The sequence below is a fragment of the Chiroxiphia lanceolata genome, chromosome 3 (assembly GCF_009829145.1).
Source record: "Chiroxiphia lanceolata isolate bChiLan1 chromosome 3, bChiLan1.pri, whole genome shotgun sequence".
NCBI lineage: Eukaryota > Metazoa > Chordata > Aves > Passeriformes > Pipridae > Chiroxiphia > Chiroxiphia lanceolata.
In genome coordinates, this window is record NC_045639.1 from 52,133,707 (window position 1) to 52,156,980 (window position 23,274).

Below are 23,274 nucleotides of genomic sequence, written 5' to 3' on the forward strand. Positions count from 1 at the left end.
AAGGGACATTCTGCTAACCCGATGATTAGTAAGAGACAGCTCATGAGTCAGTAGAAGTTTTGTTTTCCGATATAATACACAAGTCCTAAAACAACTCTTTCAATATTTTTATCCTTTTTCCCCCCCAAAAAAATATCTCTATTTCTGATATAACTCTTTTCTCAAAATACAATTACATGATAGATCTGGTAAATATTAAGCAGGTCCTTCATGGAACTAAGTAGATTTCTCTCATCTAAGGATTTGGCTTTAGGAGATTTTTAGCACATCAATTTTAGAAAAGTTTTACATGCTAAAATTAGTAAACAAGTCTAACTAAAAACCCTAACAATTCCCAAATATCTGACCCCAGATGATGTAACTATTTTAGGTAATACTAGATTTATATATACATCACACAAGTTTGTATACAAATGGTGAGATAAACTTTCAGACAACTTCTGCTCCTTGCTCAATCTTTATGATTATAACCTTGTTGTTGTTGTTAAGTGGAACAGTAAAGAATATAAAGCAAAACTGAAGGTAGCCAAAAGATATTTGATAATACATAGAACAAAGATAAAAGGCTCAGTAGGTGGTGACCTGCTAAGCATCAGGATTCCTGCAACAATCACTGCAAAAAATTTAACTTCCATGGAGTTGCCTGTGTCTAATTATTATCCTGGAGAAGCTCTCAAGCCCTTTTTTTTCCCAAGTGGCACTTTCCTGAAAGGGCAGAATTTCTGTCAGTAGAAGACAGTAGGAGTTACCTTCTAGAAAGAGTTTATCTGCCTAGATCTTAAGAGGACTCACTTAGGACTCCTAGGGAGAAGGGTCTTTTCTCCATCTGAATGCTTATACAGTATTATTTTCCTTTCAACGCCTTGCTCCTATCAAAACATTTTTGGATGTGGAAATAATAGTTCAAGGGGAAAAAAATGGAAAAGATACAATTTGGATTGCCATCCCAAACCTTTCTCAGTCACCCCAAACAAACCTCAGTCACAGAAAATCCTCTTGAGAAATGTGAGGAATAAGGAGAAAGGGAGATGGCATCTCTTCTTCAGTTTCTTTTGATTCAAGAGGAGAAGATGGTGAATTGCAACAAGGTGTGGAAAGGAAATGCAGACAATTGTTAGTGTGACTGCAGAGTACTTGGGACATTTGGGGTCACTTCAAAGCTCCACTGGGGATTTCCTGGGTAAGCAAGGGGAATCCACTTGATCTCCCTATGACTCAGTCTCTTGTCTATAGAATAGGGAAAATAAATGGTATTGTAAGATTAGATGCACTACAAATTTCTCAGATCGTTAAGGGGGCTATAGAGTTTTCTTATCAATACTGTCTTCCCTAGAGAGGTTCTGAGAGCATTTTAGCCAGACTTACAGCATGTTGTGCAATCTAGTGTACTACCTGTGAAAAGCGGAACGAAGTTACAGCAAACCAGATTTACCAGATGTGGTATGGAACGGTGCAGTACAGTACATCACAGCACGGTATGGTACAGTATGGTAAGAAAGCACTGATTTGTCAGTGATTCTCAAATTTTTAGGCAGTCTATGTATGTCTCCTCACAATTTGCGGCCACCCATATTGCACATACATAGCAACTGACAGCAGACTTGTTTTTCACATATTCCTTAGACTGAATTGGATAATCCCCTCCACCCTCCCAGGGACCGCAGACCGCAGGACTCCTGCGAGACCCCGCTCTTCAGGCTGCGCTAACTCAGGCATTCTAGCGCTAGAAGGAAACTTCTTTCTTCTCCGCTTCCTGCTGCCAGCAGCGTTTGGGCTTTTCCCGCAGCGGCGCCCTCGGCGGGAGCGGGACTCAGGAGGAAAGGAGGGGCTGAGGAGCGGGAAGCCGCGGCGCTGCGGTCCCCCTGAGCCCGGCCCTGGCCGCGGGATGCCCGCGCTCTCCGTCCCGAGAGCCACCTCCCCTCCTCGCTGGCCGCTCCAGGCCAGGAGCCTGGGAACCCGAAGACTTCTCGGCGCCCCGGCGATGGAGATGGGTTTCTCCTCTTTCAAGCAGCTGGGTGAAGTCCACTGCACTTCCCCAAGTCGTGCATACAGCACAACGCCTATGCGCCCTAGCTGGGATATTTCTGAGGGGTGAGAGGAATACGGTGCCATTGATGCTCATCTCACCATTCCAGAGCAGAATAGCATCTTCGACCTCCAGTTATGTAGTAACAAGGGGAAATTTTCCTGAAATTAGACTACTGCAGGAACTCTGGTTTTAGTCACAGCTGTCATCTGAGAACCAAATTTCCAGGCATTTTTAATCTAATTCACTTATTCTTTATGTAACTGAATTAGAAAATACGATTAAGCATCGCAGAATCTTCGGCATTGAGCCTGTCTAACCTTTAGTGAAACATGGAACAGAGAAACTTAATAGAGGTAAGAAAAAATGGTGAAATCATCTGTATAGATTTGGTACAATCGTTACTGACTGAGTAGGAGGATTAGAGCACAAAAGCTCAAGGAAAAAAATTAAGAAAAAAAGAAAAGAGGATAATGACCTTTACAGCTGAAATTCTTTCGGGACTGTTTGGCAAATATTCCAGGGTAGGCACGCTGCGACACTGATGAGGTGCTGCCGGCCTGCACGCGGGTCCCACGCCCACTTCCCTCGTGTTTCTCTCCCTGAGGCTCACAGATCTCTCCGAGGTAGGGAAAATTCGAAGGAGAAAATCAAAGACTTGAAACGATCTGATTCTCCCTTACTCTGGCAGTGACTCCAGCCCCGAGGTTTGGGCTTAAGAACCCTAGAAAGAAGAGCTGATTCCCCTCCTGCTCACGGGGGCTTAACATACTCTCCAGCCGCGCTCCCTGCGCGCCCATGCAGCGTGTGCCTGCGCTGGGATCCGCGGAACGGTCACAAGCACCTGCGGTGCTTGGCTGCACCAAGCGGTGCTTGGATGTGGGGTTTAATCCGTTTTACACGAACACACACACAGTTTAAACGAAAAATCAAAGACTGGCAAACACCCCGACATCTGCTAAAATCAAGCTAAAACCCGGAGAAAATATTTAAGACCAGCTCCCTGCGCATCTCGGGCGGGAACCCCTGTCAAGGACGGGCATGTGCCAGGGACGGAGAGGGACCAGCCCAGCATGAAAACACCGGAGAAGAGTTAGGGAAAGGAGTAACCCCTAGAGAAGGGGACTGCGTAGGGAAGTACGGGGGCTATAGGGGTGGGGAGGGAGCGGAGGGCTCCGGGGAGTGCCGCCACCTCCCCTCCGGCTATACCGGGTGCGGGCAGGGGTGCGCGGTGCGACGTGCCCACCGCAGCCCCCGACGACCGCCTGGTCTCCTCCCTGGCGAGGTGGAATCACCCCGCCGACGGGGCTCCGCTTCCTGCAAAACTATGTCATTAATATAAATCAAATAAGGGCCGGGGGGGGCGGGGGGAAGGGAGAAGGTGGGGGAAGAGGTAGGGTGCGCTACTGCTCATGAGTTAAATATAAGTCTCTGACTGTCCTGAACAAAGCGACCGTCCCCTTGGGAAGGGTGACGTCTCTGCAGTAACGTGATTGCTTCTTTGGAAGCAGAAACGTGTAAACGCTATAAAACGCGGCGGCGCGGCGGGCAGCTCAGAGCGTGCGGCGAGACGGAGCTCTCCTCTTCATCCTCCTCCTCCTCACCCTCTGCCGCCGCTCCGGCAGCCGCGCAGCCGGGCAGGGCGCACTCCTCCAGCACCACCTCACTCCGCGCCCGCACAGCCAGACCCACCGACGGACTCGCGGCTCCGTGAGTAACTTTCCCTCCGCCGCAGCGGCAACTTCCCAGCGGATGAGGAGGGTATCCCCGTCCCGCACCCACGCTTCCCTACTCCCCTCCCGGACCCGCAGGGAAGACGTCTCGGCCGTCGGGGGAGTAGGGAGCGGTTCTGACGGCCCCGGGCAGCCGTGGAGGGACCCTTCCTTTTTTGCCGCCTAAGTCGCTAAGCCCCGTGGGCCGCTGCCCCTCACAGCTGGCCGAGGGTCGCCTTCTGGGGTGCCAGCTCTCCCTGCTGGCAGCAGGGTCGCGGTGGCGGGGGAGCTGCCAGCGGCGTCTCTCTGGACCGGGACCGCGGTTGGGACGGGACCGGGTGCCGGGGCAGTTGCGCGGCGGCCCAAAGCGGAGCCCCGGTACCTGGGCGCGGGGCCCGTCGGTGCGGGCGGGCCGGGTCGGTGGGTGACGGCTGCGCTCTTCCCTCCGCAGGTGGCGGCCATGGAGCACCGCGGCGCCTCCCCGCTCCTCCTCGCCCTCGCCCTCCTCAGCGCGCTCTGCTGGCGGGCGCGGGCGCTGCCCCCGAGAGGCGCCGCCTTCCCTCCCGTGCCGCGGTAAGGGCCGCGCTCCGCGCCGCGCCCCGCCGGCCCGCACGGGCCTGCCCGGCCCCGCCGGGAGCCGGGAGGGGCTGTGAAAGAGACAGTCCTCCGTTGCGCCCTTCCAACAAGCGCGCAGTGCCCTTCCAACAAGCGCGCAGTGCGGCGCCTCCCGTCGGGGCGTTTGTCCGGGGACGGGAGGGTGCGCGAGGTCTTCAAGGCGAGGCTCCGGTCAGGCGCGTCCCGGCCGGTGCCCGCTGATCTCACCTATAAAAGCCCCCGGGACATGGACTCACCTCCCGCGGTGGTTGCAGCGGCGCTGCCCCACGGGCTGGGAAGCGGTGACCGCGGTATGTGCGGGAGGCGGAGGAGATGTAGGTTACCGTGTGCCCTGGGACGTGAGCGTGTCGGTCAGAACAGACCGGTGTGTAGGTTTTGTACCGCTAAGTGCTTTGGCTGGTTGAAATTCCTATTAGTTGTTCAGCTTAGTTAAATCAGATGGTAGAACGGTACGGTTTACATTTAGGTAAGAGGAATATAATGTGTATAAATACCAATGCAAAACAGTACGGCAAACAAGCACGGTGACTGACTTACAAAAGGTGTGACTTGAGCTGGTTTATGTTATGTAGCAACTCAGCACGATTTTTTTACCAGACAGAAGTCTTACATGACTCAGATACATAAGCAGTGCCAATAGTGACCACAAAATTACAAGAACGATAGCCTATCCTACTTTTAATATGTGATTTCTGCACATCATCACATGCAGGAGTTTCCTACAGTGATGGGAGCCTATTGTCTGCCAGAGAACATAAGAGTAGCCAGAAGGAATGTCTGATATCATACCACTGCTATGCAGTCACACTGCCCTTGATAAAATATGACACATCATAAGAAACAGCAGTATATGAAAATGTGAAGTAACTGTAAATCAGTTTATACAAAGCAATTGCTGTGATAAACATTTCAAGAGATTAAATGTGAACATTTATGAGAGAATAAAAACACATAGAGATACATGACTGAACTTTATATATTTAATTTAAAGTTCTTGATGTATTTGTTTTCTTTGGAGAAGGCCTAAGAACTGCTTCATTATGCATTTCAGTGCATATCTTAAATCTTAACCGGGAGGTTAGTACGTCACAGGAACTGTTTTCACTTTGCAAGTGTAGTGGCTGTTAATTCCATCTGTCATTTATACAAAATATAGTTGTTAGAAAAAGTTTTGTGGTTGTCACTTGTACTGTAATCACCACACATTATACACTGTTCACTGAAATAAACTGCGTGCAATGGCAACATATATCTAGAAAATATACATTTGAGAGAAGGATCTGTTAAGTCAATTAATTTACCATTCAGCATTGATTCTACCTGAAAGTGACTTTTATTTTATCTAGACTTCTTTAAAATGCCTTACAGATTAAAGTAGGTAGATGTGCATTTTTGACACAAACCAAAATGTAAGATAGATTGAAGTGTTGCATGTCCTCAGCTAGCTGTACTTTATATGGTTTCTTTCTCCAACAGATTGGGAAACAGAATGCCATTTGATGGAGCCAGTGAACCTGACCATGCCCGTGGGTCATTAAAATCAGAATCAGACATTTTGCAGAACACACTACCTGAAAATGAGAAATTCTATTTTGATCTGTCCAGAATTATTGATACGTGAGTTTCTTCATTATCATAAATACAAATGATGATGGACTACTTGATTTATGCCATTCGCATTTTCAAATTGAGAAACAGGAAAGGAAGATTCAATTACAGAAGAAAAACACACAGCCGCTGGTTGAGTACTGGTAGCAGTAGGGATGTTGGCAGAAATGTTGATTGCATTGCCATTCTGGCATGATGAATGCATTCACTTTCCAGGAAGGGCTAAAAATTATATTGTGAAAATCTGGAAGCTGTTTTATGAAATTAGTTTAATTTAATATGTACAATAGATAAATTAAGGAAAGCAGTATGATTACAAAATGAACGTTATCAAAATGATATGAACCCAGGCTGTATTGTAGAGTTTATTTATTGTCCATTTCAGAAATGCAAGGCATGCTGATGGAATTTTCACCAGTGTCTACAGCCATCTTTTGGCTAAACTTGCTGTGAAGAGATATCTGCATTCGCTTATTAGAAAACGAGTTAGGTGAGGTGACACTTACATTAGGTAGATTTTTTTCCTAGCTGACTTCACTGGCATCTTTTCTCCCTTCTGTACCTAAGTTCTGCTTTTTGTGATTTAGAGATAATGAAAAAGAAGATGCTATAATTGTGGAGGAGCTGAAAATCCTATATAAGTATTTAGTGATATTACTAAATGATTATGTTACTATTTATTCCTGATACAGTTGTGAGAGGTAGAGCAATAGACACTGTTCAAAGCATGGAAAATGTATACTGGCAATATTATAATTATTAGCATGGTAATTTGCTAATTCTTTTTCTCTGGTTGTGTTTTTACTAGCTTGGTGGATGAATGGCAAAAGTAAATACATAGTGAATGATTATTCAGTACTTACATAACAACAGGGAAATGCTCAATGAAATTAAGAAAAAATTGGTTTATAGTGAAAATGTAAAGGAGTTGTTTTTTCCAACTGTAGAACATATTGCCAGATGTTTGTGAGATCCGTATTGTAGCAGGATTCAAAAAAGAAAGAGCAAAATTCATAGACAAGGGGTCTGGATGCAACTTCCAGACCGGGACATTCATAAACTAATGGTTGTGGGGTGCTGGGAAGGATCACTGTATACTTTTCTTGTTTTCATATCCCTAAGCAGCAGCTACCGGTTACTTTTGGGAATGTATTAGTAGAATGCTTTGGACTGATCCACTATGACAGTTCCATTGAGAGGCTACTCCATATGCTCAAAAGCTGAGTAAAAATTAGGTCCTCCATTTGTGTCAATGCTGCCTTTGTTCCAGAACATATAATTCCAGCTTCTCATATGTTATGAGCTAACAGATAATTTAAAACAGAACACACTGAGGCTTCCCAAGATTGTGAATGAAAAATAGGCGTCCAGGTTTGGATTTCACAAGGTGTGTTTTTTCTTCTGAAACGTCCTTAGAACAAGTAATTATAGCTACTTATGGGATGCTACACTTACTTTCCTCAGTGGCAGGCTCCGCCTTCACAGCATTCAGTATGAGCAGTGATAGGGTCCTTTAAGACTTACTGTGACTTAAACCAAGCTGCACCTTGGCATTGTACTAAAATTTTACACAGTTTGTACTAATATTTACAAAAATTATAGACGTCAGAATAAAATCTGTTTATTTAAAATAGTAGTCTGGGCTATGAGAACAGATGGGAGGGAGTAATGAATTCCACACTCAACCACTTGATCTTGCAGAATTCCTGGGACAAGTGATCTAGAAATCATTGACTATGGATCCTAATTGCATGGGCCATGGCAAAGTTGAGTAGGAGAAAAAAATCAGTGGAAGGTGTGCCCCAAAAGACTGAATACTAATCTTTGGAATTTGATCCTTGTTATTTAAATACACAGTAAGCAATAAAAGCCGTGACTTCTTTTCAACAGAAGAAAGATCCAAGTCATAGTTGGAAATGAAAGCTGAAATGAAAATTTAATTTTATTTAGCTAATCAATATTGTAAAGTTTGTTTCACTCATTTAAAGGTATCTACTTTTAACCAGATATTATCTATTAATTTTTTCTTCATAATTGTGTATTGCCAGCTCTCAGGACAGTCCTGTCAAACGCCATTCTGATGCTGTCTTCACTGACAACTACAGCCGCTTTCGAAAGCAGATGGCTGTGAAGAAATACTTAAACTCAGTTTTAACTGGAAAAAGAAGGTACTACAAGAAAGCAAATACATATTGTTTCCATACTTTTGTGGTATTAAGACAGAAAAGGTTTATATCCATTTATGTATACAGAGAGGGGAAACAAGAGGCAATGAACATTAATTACTTGATAGCATAGTTTATAACATGGTTTTCAAATACAGACAACATTTTCTTCCTGACTGGAACAGACACTACAATCAAATTAGAATAAAGGAATAAAGAGGAGACTGCTTCTGGCAATTTTAAAAAGCTTCTGACAGATTCAAAAATGTTTTTATTTATGAGAAATCTTCTTAAGGAAAGAATCCACAGAGCTATGGAACATGAGAAACAATTTTATAAAGAAATTTGTTGAAAATTTTCCTTTAAATAAACACATGAAATGAAAATTTAGAAGTCCACAGAAGGCCATATGTCCTAATCAGTATAGGTGAGAAGTGCCAGCATATGTTTTTGTAGACCCTGTATTCTGTCTATATATTCACTCATTTAGACATCTGCTTTTAAATGGCTCTTCATTCATTAAACATGCTATTTCACATTTTATAACACTTCGGTATAAATATAATAAAATGTGCAGAAGCTACAGTTAGAAGGCGGCTTTGCTTTCTTGTTTGCTTTTTCTTCTGAGAGCAATAAAACTTGTTTCTGATCCACAACAGCCAGGAAGAGCTAAACCCTGCTAAACTTCGAGATGAAGCAGAACTTCTTGAACCTTCCTTCTCAGAAAACTATGATTCTGTAGATGAGCTGTTGAGCCACCTCCCTCTGGTATGCCCAGATTTTCTTTCCTCTTGTTATCTGTTACTTGACTCGACCCATAAATTGAGATTAATTGTGTATGAAATGTGATCTATTAGCAAATCAGAATCATCTAGGAAAGGGAGTCACGTTCCATGAAATGCTTATGTTATAGAGATTGTGTCTGAATAAAATAATAATTTTAATAATAAGATTTAAGGTATCCCATGAATGCTCTTATTGAAAATTCGTAATTAAATGCCACTGTTAATAATGCACCTAACTCACTGGGGTGTTTCAACCAGTATGCACTGTAGAATAAAACCAGAACTGACTCATTTTTAATTACAAAGACTATTATTCTTCAGAAAACAAACTCAAGGATCTTTCTTTTAATTAAAAAAAAAAATGCTGCAGATTTTGTTTAACATCTATTTCATCAGAAAGGAGTTGCCCCCAGAACTAAGAGGATCAGTAACATGAACTTTATGCATAAAGATAGCATTTGACCCCCACCTAAGGGAGGATCATCTGACATGCAAATATTACAGTTGCTGTTTTCTATTTAGCTACCATTATTTTTTTTTCTAAAATCATTCACAAATGCATTTCGTTGGTTTACTGAAATGAAAACCTTTCTCATCAACACTTGCAGGAATATAACGTTGAAAAGGTAACATAGAAACATAAAAGTTAATTGAGTTTGGTATTCTTGAAAGTGCATTGTCAAACTGATGGTAGTATGGTTTTTGGCATTCAGCTATGTCTCAAATACAAGCAGGAAAAAAGATTAAAAGATTACTCTTGAGGATAACTTATTTTTGGGGGGAGGAGGAGCTGGGGATGATACAAGAAAAGACATTTCTCCAAACTTTGTTTCCTTACTAGACTTAAAAAAAAGAGAAAATATTCTTTTCCTTTCCAGTTCTTCTTAAGTTCCCAGATATTAGAAAGGACATAAACTACTTATGCTTTGAGGATTGAAATAATTTGTAAGTGGTGTGGTTCTGGAAAGAAATGTTCTTTCTAGATAAGGTTATCATGACACATATCTGCTCCTGGATTTTGCACCTTCTAAAACTTCTGGCATTGACTAAATGAGAAAGAGTAGTAGTGCAGCATTTTTAAAGCATATTTCTCCTTTGCTTTTCAGGACCTCTGAAGGACACCTGGTAAAGTCTATGACAAGAACAAGCTATTTTTGAGTTCCACATAGTATTTCAAAGAGATGACTTTAGTCATCAAACCAGAACAAATATGTTGTGAAGTGACAGTTGTGATATATTTGTTTCTTATGTAATAAAAGTTGATATTTACATTGTAAATATTACTCTAGAGTTCTCTACTGAAAGCTGTACATATGGATGCCAGTTTAACTTATGAGAAGTCTGTGAGTCCATATGCTGTAAATCCTTTCCTTCAATAAATTCATTTGAAAATGAGTGTGCAGCTGAAAAGAGCCCATCTTGACTAATTAATTGGCTTATTTTAGATGTTGGACAACTTCAGACAAACATGTAGGATAATAAGAATACATCTCCAGATAGCTCCATAACCAGCATGTAAAAACATGAGGAAAAGACTGTGCAAAATGTGTAAAACTGCTTTACAAAGATCTCTGAAGGTTATTGCCAAGAAAAAGGCAAAGCTTTTCTAGCATTTTACCAAGCAATTAGAGAAAATAAAAAAATTACAAATTTGACGTCCAGAAGCATATTTCCTTCCTGTTCACATTTTTAATATTTCACAACATACAAATTATATTAAGACCAAAAATGTATCCTTTATTTTCAGTTGTGTTTTGTATGTGGTGGAGCTGACAAAGCACTAAAAGAATGCAATCCCTTGATTCGTTTGATGCCTAAAGTCATCAGTTATTCCACACTTAATTGTAGCTTTGATGATGAAATTATTGCTTATATATAAAATAGATCTGAAGACAGTTTACTATTTTTTTAGGATGAATGTAATTTACAGACATGCAGACAATAAATAATTCTATTATCATGGCAAACAATTGCTGGTTTGAATCGGTGCTACAGGTAACTAGAACAGTAGAGGTCCCAGCAAGTCCTGTCTCTACTATAATAGTAGAGGAAGATAATATTTTTAACTGATTTATGCTATGTTATATTAGAAAGATAAGCCAATGAGCCTCCAGTTCCCATTTCTGTAGTTTCCTATCACTGTAGATGACTGTGGAACTGGAAATTTGCAGCTGTTTGATTCACAGCACTGTTGCTGTGAATCCAAATCTGGATGTATTTTATTAAGTTTGTGAATTTAACCAATTAGATCATTTTCTAAAGAAGCATTTATTGTTGTAAGACTAATAGTTCCACTGCAATAAGGACAGTGCGTGGTACTGCATGCACAACATATGAAATCCATATTCTTGAGTGATACCAACCATAATAATCTCGTGACTCCCCTTTCACCGCCTAGAAAAAGATGAAATTTGAAGTAGGAAAACTTATCACTGATTTGCAAGTTTCACTGACAAGTTTACTTTTCACATTTCGAATCAAACTTTATCTAACGTGATAAAATTTGAGATTTATGGAGACTAGTTCTCATAAATATGTAGCCTTCTGATTTGCAATTTTTTTGAATATTGGCAACTGCATGTAGAAAGAAAATCAACTTGCACGGATCAGATGCTAATATTGCTATTTCTATCTAGCCTTGACAGAATCTATTTTAGTCTAAGCCAATGAGTGGTCCACAAAAGTTAGATGCTTTTGAAGTCTTCTCTTGAAAAGTGGTTTTCCACCCCCAATTCCTATCATATTATGAACATTTCAGTGTAAAAACATCTTTGTAAATACTTGAAGGATACTAATGGACTAACGCTATAGTATTTAATTAGAATTTTTCTTCATTGTAGTTTGAACTATATTGGTATTTCTGGGATAAATAATCTTTGAAAAAAATAAGTGAAAAAACCCAACTAGAAGCAAAGCTGCATATGGTCTTTATACACAGAATTTTTTGTTTAAATGTATGTGATGTTCATTCACTCGGTTTAAAGTAACAAAAATTGGAGTGATCAAACTTTGATTCCGCAATTCCAGAAATATTTTTTTCTAAGTGTTCCTTTTTTAATTTTTTTTTTCTCTGCTTACCAATAAGACACCTGATGGAAGAACTTGTCTTCCATGTCTAATATATTATCTCCCTGATATTTTGTTCTCCATAGAAAACCACAGAGCCTTGGAACATGCATTTTCTGTGTTACAATGAAGATGGAGTTGTTAGAAAGAAAAAAATGGACACTTATTAGAAATCATATATATATATATATACATATATCTGTGTGTATATATATTTTTTAAAATAAAAAATTAATAATTTCATTAAAATAATACCATGGTAGGTTCCTCTGAGAGTTAGAAAATAGACAGTCTAAAAGGCGTGCTAAATTTTATGTACATTTTAGCAAAACCTAGCACTGACAGGAGAGATTTTAACCTCCAGAATACAATACCTGACTAGATATCTGTGTTAAAGGATGGCTTTTGACTTGTCATAGCAACTTTTGGCATTCTATAGGAGATTTAAAGCCCAATTAATACACTGAGAGGAATTAATTGTGGAAGATGTAACACTGTTCACCTAAACTCCATAGGCAAGTGGTCATGATAAGGTTAAATGATAAAAACGAAGAGAAATTGCAGCATTTCACTAAATGAGACAAATTTTCAACCTGTCAATGAGCCTTGACACATGTCACCAATCTTACAGCCCACCTGCAAAATGTCATAAGTGTGGAATCAAAGCATTGCATTAATTAGGAGAATGGAAGGGGCAGTCGCAAAGGGAGTGTCAGGAGTACTGCTAGGAGGAAACAAATACCCAGGAGATTTTGAAGAACGTCACTGACAGAGAATGCAATCACTAGAGAGGAAGGAATAAAACAGTGAAGGGTTATTGGGGTATATGATAAAGAAACATCTCACCATGTTTTACCAGAATTTCATTTCTAATGCAGGGTAGGAATACATGTGATCTTACAGGATAGAACTAATTAGTTTTTGTTTTGAATGGGCTTTGCTTTTTAAAGCTACTGCTTGGAACTCTTTAAGAAAGGGAGAGAATCACCTTGGTGCATCTTCACCAGGACTAGAAGAGCACATTTTCTGGTTGTAAAACCATGGAGAGGATTTGCATGCTTGGGTTCATCTGTACATTCATCACCCACTCAAGAACAGCCCTCAGGATTGTGAATAAAATCATGAGAGTTGCAAATGCTGACAAAACAATTTAAAATTACAGCCAGTAAAAGCACATTAAAAATGAACAAAACTCTAACAGCCCCTCTGATAATCTAAATGAGTTTGAGGGGCTATGAGTGTTTGTTCCACCTGAAAGTCTGAGAAAAAAAATTATGCTTAAAAATATGAAAATGGATAACTTGGATCCAAAGCATAGGTATAACTTCATGTATGGGCATATTGAATTCTCCCCAGAGATGGACCTTTTGGGAAGAGATGTATGTATACAGGAATAATTTATTTCCTTGCAAGGTATTCAGGGAAGCGAGATGGAAAAGACTGTCAACTGTCTCTTGTGATACTACCCATGCTTTCCACTACCTCTTTACTTTCCCTTGTTTTCTCTCTCCCTCCTTCACTTACCACAAGCTTTCCAGTCTTTAATAATTGCACCATTGCATTGCAAAGCTAGTATATACCTATGCTTTTGAGAGGAACATTTACAGCAGACCTTAAATTTATGGTGCAGCAATCTAACAACTGCCGGTCCTGGTTGATGGAGATGAGTATTGCAGAGAACCTGGCAAACCAGATTATTTGCAAGAGCAACTTGGATTCTGCTCACCAACTGCCCCTGACTTCTCATGGGAGATTTCCCATTTGCTATATGACTGGCACAGAAGTTTGACCTTTCCTTGGATACATCAAACAGAACTTATGCCCTCCGGGGGCTTGCACTGGCTTAGGCAACTGCAATATTTTCAGTTTTTCTCATTTCTGCTCTAGATCAGTCACAGACAAATCACTTGCCAAGTTGCCAAGCTGGTTTGGAACTGGAGTTAGGAAACTAGACACTCAGCTTTTACATCAGTCTTTAAAGAAGTCCAAAGAATAATTTGATATATCTTTCGCTTCTGAAGTAACCAAACAGAAAAAGTGCTATTTCAGTTTTGTACAGATATGTATGCAGATCACTTAGTAGGGAGGGGAAAAAACAACTTATCCTTGTGAAGATAAGTATTTTCAATAAATTAATTGATCAACTTTTGTAAATGAAAATATGACTGATTATTCAAAGATTAAACTCAACGTGACGTAAATCATAACGATACAGTAAAAGAGATGAATATCTAAATATCAACATTACCATGGTGAGAACAGTATTTTCAGTACAGCTTTCTTTTGAGAAAGAATGGGGACTGTTTCTATAATGAGTTGAAAAAAGGAGAAAAAGAATCTTGTTCTTCCCCACTGAGTGAATTATTTAGTATTAGATAGAGTTTTGCATAGGATAATATGCTTAAAAGAGTGTACATGAGGATGGTGCATAAGAGACATTTTCTGGATCTTTTTCTGAAACTGGTCTGGATGTTTAGAACCCCTGCTTCACATTTCAAAGAGACCACAGCTTCTAAGAGCCTAACTTATTTCTAAATGTCATATATAAATGTTTTTAGTATGTAAATACAATTACTTAATAATAATTTGCTCTTATCCAACACATATCTTGGTTTTGGAATGGAGGGAAAGCAGAAACTGAAAAGAGTCACTGTTGTTACATGGGATGTAGCAGTGAAGACCTTTCTACTTAGGAAATGTACTCAGAGCATCAGCTTTTGTCAGTAGTTTATGAAATAACCAAGCTATTAACTGGGAGGTGACACGTCAGCTTTTTGATAGAGGAGAATTCATTTATATGAGCCTGGGAGGCTCCTAGTTGTTTGCTTATTTTATATACTATTGAACTGCTTTTCACAGAAAGTGGTCACAAGTATATTTGACAGATGTCCTATCACCATTTGTTTCTATTCTAACACAGTTCTTCGTCTTTGTCTTTCAGAGAGTCCCTCTTCCCATAATCACAGCCAAAACATCTGCATACTCTTTTAGTCAAGCAATTTTGCTTCTTATTAGGGAGTATAGAAAGCAAACTGCTACATTCTAGAAAGATTCTTCATGAAAAGGAGAAAATAATATATGCAAAAAGAGTGAGTCTTGGTTAAAAAGTGAGAAGAGTTTGAAAAATTCCAGACTTGGTGCTGATAGTTTCCCATCGGATGATTCCTTCCAGAGTAGTGCATTGTACTCAGTGTTCCAAAGCTGATGTCAGAACTCTGGTCTTGAGAAGTGAAGTATGTAGTAAGAAGGAAGAAACTGGTAAATGTTGAGGTAGAGTAGATGAAGACTGTGTCTTCAAAAAAGTACTTGGTGTTAAACATAATTTGTATGGCCTTTTGTTCCCTGTAGATTTAAGACTCTTGCTTTGAGAAGAAATAGTCATCTCTTGCTGTCTGAGGGCCTCACATCATGGAATTTCATTCATTAACTTAACAAGCTCCCTCAGGAGCACAGCTGAGTTGTTTGTCCCCTAATTCTGCTGCCACACAGACCTAGTGGCTGTACTTGTTGGGAACCTTCTTTTTACCGGTTAGTCTAAACTTTTAACAGACACCCTACCAACCACCTGTTACTATCCTAATGTTCTCATTGTAAGAGTACTATTACTCCTCTCAGGATGTATTTATAGACTGCATGTCCCTCCCAGCCCTGCTTTGTTAGGCTAAAGAAACAGTCTGTGTTGTATCATCTTGTAAATTACTCTAAATTTCCAAGACTGTGCTGGAGCCCCGTGCCCAGTGGGCTCATGTTCTGGACTGAGTTTAACACTCCTAAATTACTGTTTTTCCGATGTAGTTTCACCTTCAAAATTACTAAATGTATCTGAAAGTCTCTTTGTTGCAGACATTTTGGAAAAGTGATTAGAGATTTTGAGGACCTTTATCTTGAAGGTCTTGGAAGACCTGATTTTTCAGTCTGGATAATTTTTCTTGTGTTGCTTCTCAAACATTTCTGAGTTTTCAAAAGCTGAGGAAACAAATATACTATACCAACTTGGGGATGGGCTGAGAGGGAGCCACTCAATCCAGTCTGAAATGCATGTAAAGCAGAATGGGATTCTTAAAAAGGCAACTGCCCACGTTATTAGGTAGTTTCCCCTATATCTCTGCATCCTTTCTATGTGGCTATAGCCTGCATTTTTTAATCCAACTTCCTTAATCCTGCAGTCAAGGGAAATTACAAATGCAGCCCTTATACTGCCCTTACATCATCTGTGATACTGGACAGATGAGTGACAGCAGCAGCCCTGTCTTTGCTACTTCTGCCAGCCTAAGGAAGGGGAAATGGAGATCAGTCCACAGGAAAACCCTAGCATGGATAAAGAGAGCTATATGTCCTCTGATTTGCTCTGTGAGTAATGAGTGGTATAGGTTACATGCTGGCCTGTCACCATCATTAATTCTTCAAAAGGAAGTAGGAAGAGAGCCATGCAAGGACTTAGTGTATTTATGTCATGTATATTAAAATATTGTGCTAAAGTGTAGTGCCAGTGACAATGAGGGGCTGAGGGTCTCCTTTCATCCAGAGCTGAAGGATTACAACAGGGATTACCTTCTGTATTATTAGTCCACTGCTGTGCAAGAATAAAGAAATCCAGCTGAGTTGACTACTTGGGTCACCGCTCTTTGATTTATGATTCATTCTTTGTTCAGTACAGGTGAGAATACAAGTGCTTAATGTACCCGACTTTCATAGAGAAGGAGTTTGATTCTGTAAAGACCAAACTTAATTGGTATTGCTCATTCTGTAGCTTTCAGGCCCCATTTAAATGTGTTTTCCCGAAGAATGGCTAATTCAAAATTTCATTTTCATGGCCTTAGCCCTCTTGAATAGCTTTTTCACATTTACAGCATTCTGAAGGGTTCTGGAATCATATATGAGAGAATTAGCTTGCTTTTGGGTGTTGGAACAAACAGAACTTCACCTGGTAAAGTCAGAACAACCTTTCAGTGGGACTTTTCCTTGGCTATTCTTTATAAATGGGTTTGCAGGATCTGATTAATAAGTAAGTGCACGGCCAATAGACAATTTATCTCTGTAAAAAGGACTAATCCATAAAAATGGTCTGTGTTATATTTCTAATTGCTTACCTCATAACAATTCCCCGAGAGATATTTATCAGAAATCCTACTTCAAAGATTACTGAGTTTTATACTAATTTTATGTTTGTTGAATGATAAACTTCCACATAAAACCAGCATGCTACATGTTTATAATGCATACAGACTATTAAATTATTTTCTGGTAAAAAGTGAAGAAATCAGTGAAGGAGAACCTCTCCTGCCCAGCTTTACTCTGTAACTGCAACAGCAGACCACAGTGAAAAAGATTATAGTTTCAAGGACTTCTACACTGGTTCTGGCAATATTTAAAGCAGATTTCAAGCTATTGTAATCTAGGCTGTTTGATTACACTTTGTAAGAGCTGTGCATCAATAGAGGAGCTCTGGCAGGCTCAGGAACTACAGTTCCAAATTCAGCCCATGACGTAGATACAGCATAAAGAGTGTTCTTTTCAGCTAACTCTGAACTGGCTGAGGACTTCTTTCTACTGTGGATTTCCCTGAGTACCCACTATTATTTTAGGCTTCTTTGTATTACTGGATATAAATAAAGGAGTTTGAAAGACCATCACATTGTGACTTATTTGCAGTACAAGAGTGACACTGCAAGAGACAACTTCGTGGAGTATTATCCATTGTGGGAGAATCTGCCGTGGAAAAAATAAGAACAAACCAAGTCCTCAGTAATTTTTAATAAAATTTGAAACTTAATTTGAGAATTGTTATATTTTTTTCTAATTTCTACATTATCATCATCAGAAACAAAGTCTTGGTCAGATCTAATTTTGTGAGATTTTCGGCTCAAATGTTGCAAAAAACTTCCCTTTTTTAAAGCTTAGATGCACTAGATACACCCTATAAACCTCTTAGAGTAATTAGCCAGATCCAATAAACTAAGAGGAAAAACTAACTCATATTTTTAATTTTCTTTTTCGATCTATTTCTGCTATTGCAGCTTTTCAGAAATGTGTTGATTAAAGATTTTCATGGAGACAGTAATTTTAAGTAAATTATACAAATAAGTTACCAATGACATCTTGTCCTGCTATCATTTTCCCTTTGCATTCCGCAGCTTTGATACAAGCTTAAACTGGTACATATTGATAATGTTTTGCACAAGGAAACTAAATAAAACCAAATAAAAGTAAATTAGAAAAGATCTTATGTTCTGTCTGTACTTGGTAGTGATAGAAAGTTTTAAGCTGAACCATTCAAACACATACAAAAATTTATTTAGATTTCTTAAAGATGGTTGCACTGTAACCCAGGCAAATCGATGTTTTCAATCTCGTTTTTCTTTTACTAGTATTGACTGCCAGTGAACAATAATTCCAAGAGACTGGATTTTGAAGTGTGTCTCAAATGACTTAATTTGCTTAGGAGACAATTTAATTAATGAACTGCTCATCTCCAGTTTAGAAAACATTTGGACAATGGTGAAAGCAAAGTACTCTTCAGATACACCATTATCTTTCTATTTCGATGATGAATCCTGCATGTCTATGACTTCTCTGAATTACTGTGGCTACAGGACTAAACACTGCATTCACAGCCTGCCAAAGGCATGTAGGATGTCTCTGATGTGGAGCAAATGTGACCCCTTCTCCAGTCATACAACTGATGTAGTCACACCTTGGATGGAGGTTGCTGTTATTACGTATGTCAAAAATAATTGTGTGGAGTTACATATAATTACTCTGAAGATTATTATTCCGTGTCTTTCCTGATAGTCCATGTTCCTGGTTAAATTTCTTTTAGTTATGAATATCTTAAAAATATCTCCATAATCCTGTAGACATAAATATCTGGGACCATAACTGTAGGATGTAATCCAAGCCACCACTTTTGTATTTGTTCATAGAGTCTTATATCAAGTACATAAAGTATAAGTATTAAAAAGACCCAGTAGCTCGGTGAATAGGATTTTTATTTATGTTTTTCTTTTAAGTACAACCTCAAAATAAAACAACAGCTTAAAGGTGATTTAAATTTTCTTCTGTAATTTCCTTCCTTTCCTGTTTATTCCATTAAGAATAAATACATAGGAGAAAGAAAGCTATTTAAACAAAAAAGATAATACTTATGGGAAACAAGTTTTTGTAAATTAGCAAAGAATAAATTTAGGTGAGAAATGAGATTAAGTTTCTTGCTATCATAGAACTGAAATTATGGAAGCATGTTCAGGGTCGATTTTAAGCTGATGCTTCATAAATTTAGCTCATTTATGAATTTGGTAATTTGATATGGTTCTCCTCTGATAGTAAGGACCAGGTCTCGAACATCCAAGGGATCTCAGTTCTATATTCCAAATAAACATACCAGTAAATAGTAAAGCTTTTCACTATGGTTGTCTGTTTTTTGGCAGACTAATGGAGTTTCACATTGGCTGTTTTGTTGTACAGGTTTACAGATACAGAGAAACTGAGATGTTGGCAATTTGCAGATGCATTGATTTTACTTTTTTAAAACTATCAGTGGATACAGACATGTAAAGAATAATCAGTGTTTTGGGTCACAAAATACTTATAGAGAAAGTGAAATCTCATACATATTAAAATATCACTCAAAACTAAGGAAGTCTACATTTTTAGGTAGAAAAATGTAACACATATTATTTTCAATGTTGCATGATAAATAAAGTATCATTGGGAAAATATGTTTTGCTGCAAGTTTATTAATTCACTCAATGTACATAAAAATGAACATATGCATATTCTCACACACACATGTATAGTTGTTTTTCTAATTCTTGACAGGTCTTGGGCTGTCTGGGGTAAATGACAATCAGAAGAAAACCCTGAATCATAAAGCATAAATATGGTTGATCTAAACTTTGTTTCCCATTACCTTCAGGTTCATTGTATCATTGAAGTGAATCACTATATCTTTGAAGTTCAGCTTTCATCTCTCTTCAGAAAATTTTTTATAAAAAAATGTACTTTTTTTCCTGATTTTTTGTTTTTTGTGTTCCACAGGAAGGAATGCAACAGTTGAGGCCTGGATTCTCTGTAGACTTAATAAGTCCTTGCAAAGTCACAGTTGCTTGTTGTTAAACAAAGAATATATGACTGTCTCTACAGATCTACCAAAAATGAAGACATATCCTAATCACATGTGATATTGTTTGTGTGCACCCAAAAACCTTCTGACACTTAGGAACCGGATATAGATACAGAGAGGGACTATACCACTATTTTTATGGGTAAGACAAAGAAAGACCCATATAGGGAGAAAGCCTGAACTGAATCTCATTCAAGACAATGAAAAATACTGTGGATTAGGAACCAAATGTGATATTTTGATATGCTGAGAGTCTTCTGTATAGTGCTACTCAAGTAATTTGCTGAACTAAGGTATTGAATTAGTATATTAAAGAAAAGAGATACCAGTTTTAGTCACATGTTCGGCTTCTAATTGTATTTCTATTTGCATATCACAACTTTGTCACAATCACAGGCATAAATAATGCATTGTGCCAAGTAACATCTTTCTTGAAACTCACATCATAATACGACATGGTGCAAGAAAAATATTCAAATTGTATTTAGTCATAGAAGTCAAGGTGTTATGTTAATTGAAGTCCATTTTTAGAGCTCTCAGTTTAAATACATTTAATAGGAAAGAAAAGAATGAATCAGGTAAGACAGTCATCTCAAATTATTTCTCATTTATAATGGTTTAAGATGTAGGACATGCTAATTAGTTTAGAATGAAAATTCCTGCCTAAGAGCTAGTTGTTAACACAGCCTCTGGCTGAACTGAAGTTCACAATAAATCCCTACCACAAGCTGAGAAATTATTCTGTATCTAAAATGGCCTCTTGACCTAGAGAAAGATCCCAACCACGTGTTTCTGGGATGATTCACATGCATAATTCAGAGGTGATTAGTTGTACTGGTTTCCATACTCCTCAAGGAATAGGAAAGAAATGGAGAAATTAAGAGAGGAAATGTAATTAATGAGCAATGAGGACTGTTAGAAAGGTAGGTCTGATTGCAGCAAGCAACTGAGAAATCTATTAAGATCACAATTAAGTTGTTATTTCATCTGATACGGAAGAGTTCAACTTGTTATAATGGCATTCCTGGACAAGAAATTATTTTGCGAGTGGTTTTATTACTTTAAATGTCAAGTTAACCCCCTAAACTAAAGTGAAAAAAAGACCCAAATGCCCTTTCCTCAGGTGTTTTTTTTTCAAATTCAATTCCTCCTTAATCTAAATCTTTTCAGAGCCCGAGAATATCTGCTAGCATAAAAATGCCGCTCAACCACGCATACAGATGCTTCCTTTCCTGCTTGACAGGGATATTCTTGGCAGGCAGGCAAGGCTAAATATCACCATGGCATTCCCTTAGGAACACTGCATTAGTGTGCATTACAAGATTTTAATGGAGACTGACTTGGATCAGAAGGGCTGCTCGCCTGCTCCGAGATCATAAAGTATAAGAGTTGTACTCTTTGAAGATATAGAAGAAATTGCTACAACTCAGTTTTCACATATAACATTACCTACTCCATGATAATTCTTTGCAGAAACAGCTTTTATTGGATAAACTCATCAACTAAAATTGCAGCGCAAGAAGGAGAAACCTTAAAAAAGAATCTGAAATATGGAACATGAAAAAAGAAAATAATGGAATAGCATGTAGTAGATTCAGCTTTTGCATTTTTCAAACTGCTCTATATTTCTTACATGTAAGATAGTGTTTGGGAAAAAAAATAGAAAGTTGACTTTTGTTACCTCTATTGAGCTGTTAGCTTTCCATCTCAGATCTTCCCATCAGACTCAGAGTACAGGTCAATGATTTCTGCATATTGCAAAGACAGATTAAGGAACATACTTCAGTTCTATTGAAAATATACCTACTTTTTCTTCACCCAGCCTAATAACAAGGGGAATTGACAAAGCAAAGTAGATACACCCATTTTCCCTTCCAATTTATAGCATGTAGTTTGAAGGAATATTATAGTATTCTCAATGAAACTCTTTGTTTAAAGGTTTAAAATATTTGATGATACTAAAATATACTGATGATATTTCCTCTGATAATTGAATCCATTAAGCATTCTTGCTACCTATAGTAACTTATTCAGATTTCACTTGTATTTTGTATATAATACAAATGTGTTCTTACCTGCACCAACATACTGGAGAGGACAGACAGAAAAAGTTTCAGTCAATCAAAAAACAGAAAAAAATCCCTCCAAGCCTTCCACTTGACATCTGGCTCAGCACTGTGATGGAAATAAACATGTATTATAGACATTTGGCTAAATAAAGCCACACTACAGCTGTTATAAAAACTCTGTGGAAAAGATGTCATTGAAAATTGTCAAATCTCTGTGGCCAGAATCCAGGAATTATGTATTCTCACAAAATGAGATTACAAGATGCCAAAAGTTTCTTAGCTATTTCTGGTTCTTACTTTAAGAAAAGCTTGAGTCTGAATACTTTTCCATATAAAGTGCAACAGCTGATCTATTAAAGGGTATTGTTTCTCCTCACAAACCTGGCTTCTTTTACTTCCTGAGTCTGTTTTGGTTGTGACAGCCCTGTTACCAAGATTCTACAGATGAGTTAACCAATGTGGCATGAGAAATCAAAATTTAAAATTAAATATTTTGAAAGATGTCTGTGAGATAAACCTGAGATATTTACTTAGTGGAACTTCTGTAAAAAAGGACCAAGGATATTTAGAATGAAATACAGAGTTTATTGTTTGTTAAGCTGGGCAGCTATGGAAAGTCTAAAGATTAACATTTCCCTTTCAGGTATCACAAAGCTGTAATTCAAAACGTATTTTATAATAGTGACTTCACTTGGTCATGTTCCTAGAAGGAGTATGACACTTCTGAATACTGTTCTACTATTAGAATATATTTTTAGCTCAGCAGCTGCTAAAAATGCAGGTTGTTGATGCACAGTGTTAATTGGTAAGTACTGGTGAAGAATACAGATGAAAAAATAAGCTTGCATGAGCTAATAAAGCTGTGTTTGTGTCTTGATGTGAGGGGGGTTAAATAAGCAATTGCAGTAATGAAGGTGTCAGATGACTTAGAGAGAAATCATGACTTTTACTGTTTACAGTCTATCAAAACTGACTGTTTCCGACTGTGTCTGATTAGTTTTCTTACCAACAGTTGCTTTGCTGCAGGAGGCCTTCTAGCACTTATTTCTATCTTTTTCCTCCACCCTGTCTCAATACATTATTGCAATTAAAACTTTGGTACTCCA

General features: G+C 38.7%; 1 protein-coding gene across 2 annotated transcripts; it reads left to right on the top strand.

The window, feature by feature from the left end:
• The first annotated feature begins 3,508 nt into the window (after window positions 1-3,508).
• VIP (vasoactive intestinal peptide) lies at window positions 3,509-10,321 on the top strand. 2 transcript variants are annotated; one of them, XM_032684395.1, is made up of 7 exons: window positions 3,509-3,736; window positions 4,190-4,311; window positions 5,830-5,970; window positions 6,347-6,451; window positions 8,010-8,129; window positions 8,786-8,894; window positions 10,018-10,321. In XM_032684395.1, the coding sequence occupies exons 2-7, from the start codon at window positions 4,199-4,201 to the stop codon at window positions 10,024-10,026; spliced, it is 597 nt and encodes a 198-aa protein (XP_032540286.1). In that variant the 5' UTR covers window positions 3,509-3,736; window positions 4,190-4,198; the 3' UTR covers window positions 10,027-10,321. The 2 variants fall into 2 exon arrangements, with proteins under 2 accessions (XP_032540286.1, XP_032540287.1); XM_032684396.1 differs by lacking the exon at window positions 6,347-6,451 and having other exon boundaries at window positions 3,516-3,736.
• The last annotated feature ends 12,953 nt before the right edge of the window (window positions 10,322-23,274 follow it).